The sequence below is a fragment of the Hyaena hyaena genome, unplaced genomic scaffold, assembly GCF_003009895.1.
Source record: "Hyaena hyaena isolate Hyena2069 unplaced genomic scaffold, ASM300989v1 scaffold_879, whole genome shotgun sequence".
Taxonomy (NCBI): Eukaryota; Metazoa; Chordata; class Mammalia; order Carnivora; family Hyaenidae; genus Hyaena; species Hyaena hyaena.
This window is the reverse complement of record NW_024081510.1, coordinates 421,440-429,206: the sequence shown is the minus strand read 5'-3', so window position 1 is coordinate 429,206 and position 7,767 is coordinate 421,440. Positions and strand designations below refer to the sequence as shown.

Sequence of the window (7,767 nt, the reverse complement as noted above, 5' to 3'; positions counted from 1 at the left end):
CCCCAGAAGGAAGGTCGTCGTCCTCCCGATGGGGCCTCTGGCTGGTTTTACTGGAACTGGAGATCTTCCTCACATTCTTCCCTGCCCCTTTCTACTGGAACTTGTGACAACTTCCCCTTAAATATGAAATACTTTCCCCTTAAAATAACTTTATTTAAGTACAAAGAGTGAGTTAAAGAAAAATAGAAGTAGCTGTACTTGGCCACCCCAAAGCCCCCCGGGGCTTCCCCAGGCCATCCGTCCTTCCCTGGGGGCCAGCTCAAGTGCCACTGCAGGGGGGGGCAGGGTATGGCATGGTTGACTGGAGGCTGTCAGCAGGGCTGGCCTCAGTCACTGTGGTGGCGGCGGCGCCTCTTAGAGCTGGGCGAGGAAGAGCTGGAGTCCGAGTCGTGCCTGCGACGCCCTGGCCTGGGGAGACCACAGAAATGGGAACCAGTGGGTGGATGTGAGGCTGCCCTGCCAGCCAGGCTGCCCCAAGGTGGAGGCACACTTACCCAACAGGAGTGGGGGGCAGCGGGGAGGCCCCCTTACTCCTGTGTGCCTTCTCTTTCTTCTTCTCTTTCTTGTGCTTCTTCTTTTTCTTCTTTTTCTTCTCTTTTCTGCTTCTCCTGTGGCCCTCAGGGCTGGGGGGGGTGGGGAGTGGGAAGGTCATACCCAGTACTACCCTCCCTCCTACTAAGTGGCTGCAGGTATACACAGCGTTCCCACCCCTCATGGCAGAAGAGCCACATGCTCCCACCCCCCCACCACGTGATCCTGGCATCCCTGTCACCAGGTGGCAGCCCCTGAGCGCCACGGGGTGGGACAAGGGAACGCCTCCCTCCGGGGACCCCAGGGGACCCCAGCAGGCAGTCGGGTGAGTCCCCAGAGGGTAAAAGGGACAGGACCTGGTAAGGGCACTGACCCAAAGGCAGCCACGTAGAGAACCCATAGTTTTGTGCAGCCCCACCCTCTCCCCGGTAGCTGTGGGGCGGCTCTTACCCCGGCTCCGCCTTCTCCTCCTCCGACCGAGGCCTCTTCCTGGAGGAGGCTGGGGAGGACCCCTGCCGGCCGCTTTCCACGCGATGGTGCTGCGGAAGGAGGTCACTTTGGGCGAGGGCGTGGTGAGGTGGTGTGGGAGGCGCCTCGGGATGCCAACCGGGCCAGGAGACAGGAGTGCCCCACGAGCAGAGACGGCCAGCCCCCGACCCTAAACCGTGGGATCCCCGGGGGTTACGGGCAGTTACCGTGAACACGGAGAGCCCCAGCTTGGCGGCCTCCTTATCTTCTCGGGACAACGCCACTCGGCCTGCAGAGCCACTGCGGGAACGCGGGTGACAAGCGGTCACGGTGAGAAGGCCCCGGCCTCCGCAACCGGATAGCGCTTCCATTTGGGCAAAGGGCAGAGTCCATCCCCTTGCAACACACCTGGAGCTCCCCAGGCCTAGGAGCCGGTCCACTCCCTTCTCCTCGTGGTCCCCTCCTTCCCGCTTACACACTTCGACAAAGTCCTGCAAGGAGGGCAAGAGGGGATGCTCGCGGCAGGCAGCTCGGGGCCCGCCTCCCCCGCCCCCCCAGGAGGGTCCCCTCACCTCCTTGCTCAGGCCGGTGGGCTGCTTCCTCACGTTCTTGTAACCTCTGCGGGGGCCGCATGCGCGAGCTTCAGGGAGCGGCCGGCCTCGCCTGGGCCCCTGCCCCTTTGTCCCCGCCGCGCCCCCCACCCAGAGCTCCCCCGACCCCGCGGGGCGCACTCACAGCGCGGCCATGAGCGCCTCCTGCTCCGCCTGCCTCACGGCCGCCAGCTCCTCCTCCCGGCTCAGTCCCGCGCCGTCCGCCCGGCCCTTGGCGTACCAGGTGAGGTCGCGGCCCTTCTGCCAGCGGCCCACTGGGGCCATCAACGAGTTGCCTGCGGGGATGCAGTGCCGAGTGCTCGCCCCGCGGGGTCTGCGCAGCACCCCCGTTCTCCGCACCCGCGGCGCGCGCAGCTCCCGCGCCCCCTCCTTTTGTGGACCCGCAGCTCCCGCGTCCCCCCTATCCGCGCCCCTCTTCCACCCCCAGCCCCAGGCCTGGCACCGCGCTGACCCAGGTAGTTCTCTCTCTGTTTGTCGGTCTTCACGTCCTCCCAACTGAACTGGTCCTGCCCGCCGCGCACGCCGCCCCGGCTGGAGCCGAACATGGTTCCCGACCGTCCGCCGCCGAAGCCCCGGCCTCGCCGCCCCAGGCGGCGCCGCCGCCGGCGCCCGCTCCCGCGTCGCTCGCCGGGACGTCACACCCGCTCAGGCACGCAGCGCCAGTGCGCGTGCGCACTGTTTCCCCCGTCCCCGCCTCACGCGCCTGCGCACCATTCACTCCACTTCTCCAGCCAAGGTGTTCGCTCAGCGCGCCTGCGCCCGGCCATGCGGAAGGAGCAGTTCCCGGCGCTAAGCTCCAACGTGAGCTTCGGGTCCCGCTGGTAAGACAGGTGTTCTTAGGGGCCACTTGGCGTGGCTGGCGCCGGGGTCCAGTAATGCACTGGGAGAGGGGCGGGGCCTGGGGGGCCCCGACCGGCGTCCCCGGAGATCTGGTGGTGAGGAGAAGGGTGTCTCCAAGCTCTCAAGAAGGCTCCTGGCCGTTCCGGCTCGCCGCCTGGATCAGCAGCCTCGGGAGCAGGCGGCTGGAAGCAGTTCAGATCCGGAGGAAGCACACTCAGCACCCCTGTTCCGTCGTGCACTGCCGCTAAAGTCATCTTGGAGCCTGGGCTTCCCCACCTGTGGCCCGGGAGCAGATGCCTCCCCTGGGCGGGAGCTGCCTCGTAGGGGCTCCAGCGCGGGAGCGCAGGTCTGAGACGGCAGGCTCCTCTGGCAGGAGCGCGAGGGCCACAGCGCCCGGCGGGCTGCCTGTGGCGGGCCAGGTAGGGTCAGCCACCAGGGTCTGGACACTGGAAGCCATCAGCATAGACAGCGCGTGAAGTCCCCAAATGAGTATGGGTGGGGTGAGGTCTTGGGGAGGTCGGGAGTTGGGGGCGCGTAGATAGTAAGTCCCTTGGTCCTCAAAGGACGTGGTGCAGATGGGGTTCCCCGCTTGACCAGACTGCTCAGGCTCCAGGAGCTCTCCAGCTGGGCCTTGGGCCTCCAGTCTGGCACTGCATCAGCCAGTTCTGGCTGCGGTCAGCTTGCCCAGACTCCCCATCCTCAGTATCTCAGCAGGATTTCATGTAGATGTGGGGCTGCTACCAGACCTGCTTTCAGCAACGATCCCATTAGGTGGCATCTGCCAGAACTCCACTACCTGGGTGATTCCTCTTAGTAGCAATTTCTCATCACTGACACCCAACCTGCCTTTTGGCTACCAATTCCCTGCATTTGTTGCTGTGACCCCACTTCAGGTAGAGTGCCTTGGCGTCTTCCAGAAGTGTCCTGGCTACCTTGGATTCAGACAACACCGCTGGGTGTCTCACAAGCAGGGAGCTGGAGAGCAGGCACAGGTGCAGGGATGGTGCATGTCCCTGTGAACCTGCTCAGGGCCAGTGTGCTCAGTGGACCAGCGGGCACTCAGAGAGGAGTCCAAAGGTGGGTGCTTAGCACTACATTCCTCCCTGGGAGCCACAGTCATGCCAGTGCCCCCCTCTGGTCATGCCCGGAACACCTTCCCCACCGTTTGTAAAGTAGTGCCTCACAAGCAACACCCCAGGGCAGGGGCCAGGCGTTCTTGGAAAGATTGGGACTTAACCTTTCAGTCTTGCAGAAGCCTGATCAGGGTGACACCCAACACAGGAGGGAAAAATAGCAGTCAACCACAGAAGGCTGGTCTGTTGTAGCTGCACTGGGCTGCAAGGAGAATGAGTCCCCAACGAGGCCGATGGATTGGGGTCAGGTATGGCCAGGAGCACCCCAGTGCAGGGGCAGGGCAGGCCAGCCACCAGCAGGGATCCCAGGCACCCTGCTCCTCCCAGCCACTCCCATCCCCCATGTGGCTGCCCAGCTCTGCCCAGGAGAGCCCCTGTGGCCCTGCAGCAGTCGGTAGTGCAGGGGCAGGCGGGAGGGGCTCCATGCCCCTAGGGATGGTTCTGCTGTTCTCACCGGTTCTCACTTGACCCTGTGGCTGCACACTAGGACAGGCGAGGTGGAGGCGACTTTATGAACATACCACATTTAAAGGCTCACCCTCCCTGCCCACGGTGTCCCCAACCCAGCCAGTTTCCAGGCACGGTCACTTTTTGGTCCAAAACCGCTTGTACCGCTCCACGTCGAAGTCGTCGTGCAGCTCTGGCTCCTGCTGCTTTTGCTCTGTGAGCTGCGCCATGCGTTTCCGGAACCGGGCCCGCCTCTCCTCTGGGGACAGAGCGTCCAGATCCACGGGCATCTGTGGAGAGGGGCTCTGTGAGAGGGCCCGGGGCGTTGTCCCTACCTCTGCTTCACCTTGTCCTCCACTGTGTGGCTCAGGTTTTCACATTCGTCTAGGTTTTCTCTGCCTTCAAAGCTCTCAGTTGTTTTCCCAAGACCGATGCTTGTCAGAGGCGCAGCTCAGAGCTGCCGTCTGGTCCTGAGGCATGGAGCTAAGTCCACTCTCCCTCCTCCCTCTCCTCACGGGCCCCGAACCCATTCACCCATTAGGCTGCCATGGGTGCTGAGCCCACAGCCCCCCGCAGGAGGAGCCGCTGCAGGCCAGCCCGCCAGGACCCGCACCCCAGAGTGCACCGGAGAGGGAGGCCCACCTCAAGCATTCGCCGTGGCTCTGGGTAGCGGATGTGGATGGTGGAGCCGTCCTGCTTGACCAGGAGTACTGGGTAGAGGCGCGCATAGGTTTGCCGGCGCACACGCGTGAGCGAGGCCCTGTTGCTGTCGGAGAGCCGGGACGACGTGTGCAGGCGGCAATACTCAGCAGCAGCCCGGGTCAGCACGTGCCGCCGCAGCAAGCTGCAGACACAAACGCGCATGCGCGTGGGTCAGCAGCCCTCTGTGGACAGGGAACCGACGTGGCCCAGGCCGTTCAGCTCCCGCGGGTGCATGCAGTGACCAGCACCAGAGCGTGGCGTGGTCATAGCAGATGGGCATGCGCATGAGGCTTGCAGAGGCCTGAGCGCAGAGGTCGGCAGCCGGGACCCAATGGGCTTCAGGCACCGTCCCTGGTGCGGCCTGGCCGTACAGCTCAGGCATTGGACGCCAGCATCGGGCAGGGCCCAGACCTTAGCGTCTCCCCCAGATTCTGACACTGAGGCCCCAAATCCCGTAATGTGCTATCAGGAGTGGGGCCTCTTGGAGGTGATTAGGGTGAGAGGAGGTCACAGGGCCCCCACGGTGGGACCAGTGCCCTTATAAGGACAAGAGACTGGAACTCTGCTGAGGGCTGGGAACCAGGAACACAGGCCTCCACAGAGCTCTGAGCTCAGACCTCCAGCCTCCCCACCGGACCCAAGGCCTGCTGCTAGGGCAGCACAAGCAGACCGAGCTGGAGCCCACCTGGCTTCTGAGTGCAGCAGACACTCTGCCTCCCTGCATACAACAGGGCATGTGCTCTTGAGTGACAGGACAGGGGAAGCCCCAGTCACCCCACTCTGCTGGGCTTCGTGACCCCTAAAATCTACTCCGGCCGGGCCTTCCTGCGCTAGGCTCCACCCTGGGTCTGAGGATAAGTGCACTTGACCAATGGCAGAGTTCCAGAACTCCCTGGAATGCCCTGTCTACCCAGCGTTCTTTCACATGCCCAGGGCAGGCAGGTGTCCCGGACGCTCCCCACCTGCTTTTGCCAAGGCAATCACCATGCGAGCAGCCCCATCCAGCCCACACCTCCCGCCTGGTCCTCATGTTGGCTTCGGTGGAGACCCTGTGCTCTTCAGGCAGGGGTGTCTCTCAGCTCTCAGGACCGCCCCCTCCACAAGTCAGGCTAACTGTGTGCCCTGCAACCTCACAGCCTGGCACAGTGCACCTGCCTTGGGTGGGGCTCACCCCACACCAGGCTTTCCCAGGAAGCGCTCAGGGCTGAGGGTACATTCCTCCCCAATACCCTGCTGTCCTTGGGGCAAGAACCACCACATGTGCCGTTAAGTCACCAGGCATTCAGTGAACTGTGGCAACAGAAAGCCAGTCTCTCCCATCAGTCATGCAGATGGCAGACAGGACACAGCCACCTCAGAGGACTCTGGGTTGCTGGACTGGAGGGGCTTCCAGAAGAGGCTGGAAGTGATGCTGGGTGTTCCTTCATCGTAACAGTGGTTCTAACATGAACTTTCTTAGGAATGCTACAGCTAGAGTCCCTTACCTAGTTTCGCATCACCAGCAGCTTCCGGTGCCCCAGATGCCACAGAACTGACTAGAAACCTACTCTTCTTCGCTCTGTGCATCAGGGGGTAGGACATGCGGTCAGAAGATGGGCAGATGAGGACACAGTTCCAGTGGGAACAGCAGGAAGGACCCAGAGCCAGGCTGGGCCGCACGATCTGAATAGGAAAGTCACCGCCACCACCATGTGTTTGCTGCTGAGTACTCAAAAGTGGATTCCATCCCGCCCTTGACACCTGGCATAGCATCTATACATACTCATATGTACTCTCCAGATAAACACACCAGCTAGATGGCCCCATGACAGCAGTCCCTAGGGGCCTGGTAGTCCCTGCTTACCCAAGCAGACTGCCCATGGTGGCCATTCTTCCCGAGGGCCCCTGTGGCACGTGGAGGCTCAGGGTCAGCCACTGGCCTGGTGTGCAACCTGTTGGGCAAGAAAATAAAAGACTGATGGATTATTTATTTATTACATTTTATTTCAGAGAGAGATGGGGGAGAGGGGCAGAGAGAAAGAACCTTAAACAGAATCAATACACTGTTTGAACCTACAACCCTGGGATCAGGACCTGAACCAAAATCAAGACTCAGTTGGTCAACCGACTGAGCCACCCAGGCACCCCTTGAGAGTTTAAGACAGGGTTTCCCACCTAATTAGCTATCAAATCCCAGCCAGGAAGAAACCACAGATCCAAGGATGTCTCCAACAGAGAAGTTATCACCAGGTTTCTGCTAGTCGCGACAGCTCTGGCCTTGAATTAGCATTGGAATCCTCTGCGGTGTGGAGGGGTCTGAACACCAGAAACCCAGGTGCCACCTCCCAAGCCTCTGCGTCGGTAAGTCTACGGCAAGGCCCATACCCTCTATAGTCGGTTACGGACTCAGGGAAGCCGTTCTGAGGATGGAGTGTAACTTGTACCATGGGGGTTTCCTCGCTTCCCAAGGTCACCTACTTCTCACGACATGCTCGCGATGTCAGGATTACAAGAGGAGAGCGGAAACCTGGATATACTGTCCCTGATCCCTGATCCCGCCCCCCCTCCCCCACCCCCCCCCGGAAACCGTCGGTGCTGAGGTGTGTACCAAGGGAAGCCAGGAATCTGAGAGCCTGACCCCTGCTTCAGACGTCGGACACTCAGACCCTAGGCAGGGAGCCCTCCCGGCCGAGATGTGCATCTCTGCTGTGGGGTCCCCAACCTGATGGGCAAGGGTATCTGCAGGCCTCCCACCACCTCAAGAGGTCACTCGGCAGGAAAACGAAATATCCAAGCAGATGCCCCCCCATGCTGTCGCCCTCGAGGGCCGGCGGCGGGGCCCGGGCCCTCCCTCGGGGAAAGCCCTTCCCGCCCCGCGACGCCTGTGCCTTTCCGGCTCCACCCTGAGCCCCTCACCGGGCTCCGGAGCAACCTCCACTACCAGCGTCCGGGACGCTGCTGGCCAGTTGGAAACAGCAGCGACCGCGGAGACGGTGCACACTGGGCAGACCCAGCACCCTGTCCTGCGCCGGCGCTACGTCGCGCAGAGCTTACGA

General features: G+C 62.3%; 2 protein-coding genes and 1 long non-coding RNA gene across 3 annotated transcripts; 1 reads left to right on the top strand and 2 right to left on the bottom strand.

Annotated features, from left to right (window-relative positions):
* Positions 1–132: 132 nt before the first annotated feature.
* CUNH1orf35 (chromosome unknown C1orf35 homolog) lies at positions 133–2,238 on the bottom strand. Its single transcript, XM_039220249.1, has 8 exons — positions 2,062–2,238; positions 1,735–1,885; positions 1,572–1,617; positions 1,408–1,490; positions 1,227–1,299; positions 982–1,070; positions 495–623; positions 133–408 (listed from the first exon to the last, which is right to left on the bottom strand). The coding sequence occupies exons 1-8, from the start codon at positions 2,153–2,155 to the stop codon at positions 327–329; spliced, it is 747 nt and encodes a 248-aa protein (XP_039076180.1). The 5' UTR covers positions 2,156–2,238; the 3' UTR covers positions 133–326.
* Positions 2,239–2,348: 110 nt separating this feature from the next.
* On the top strand, positions 2,349–7,304 carry LOC120222428. Its single transcript, XR_005526038.1, has 3 exons — positions 2,349–3,527; positions 6,909–7,072; positions 7,181–7,304. It is a non-coding gene; the product is annotated as an uncharacterized LOC120222428 (long non-coding RNA).
* MRPL55 (mitochondrial ribosomal protein L55) lies at positions 4,071–7,767 on the bottom strand. The gene is made up of 4 exons (XM_039220252.1): positions 7,628–7,767; positions 6,576–6,663; positions 4,673–4,874; positions 4,071–4,320 (listed from the first exon to the last, which is right to left on the bottom strand). Exons 2-4 carry the CDS (start codon positions 6,599–6,601, stop codon positions 4,168–4,170), a joined length of 381 nt encoding a protein of 126 aa, XP_039076183.1. The 5' UTR covers positions 6,602–6,663; positions 7,628–7,767; the 3' UTR covers positions 4,071–4,167.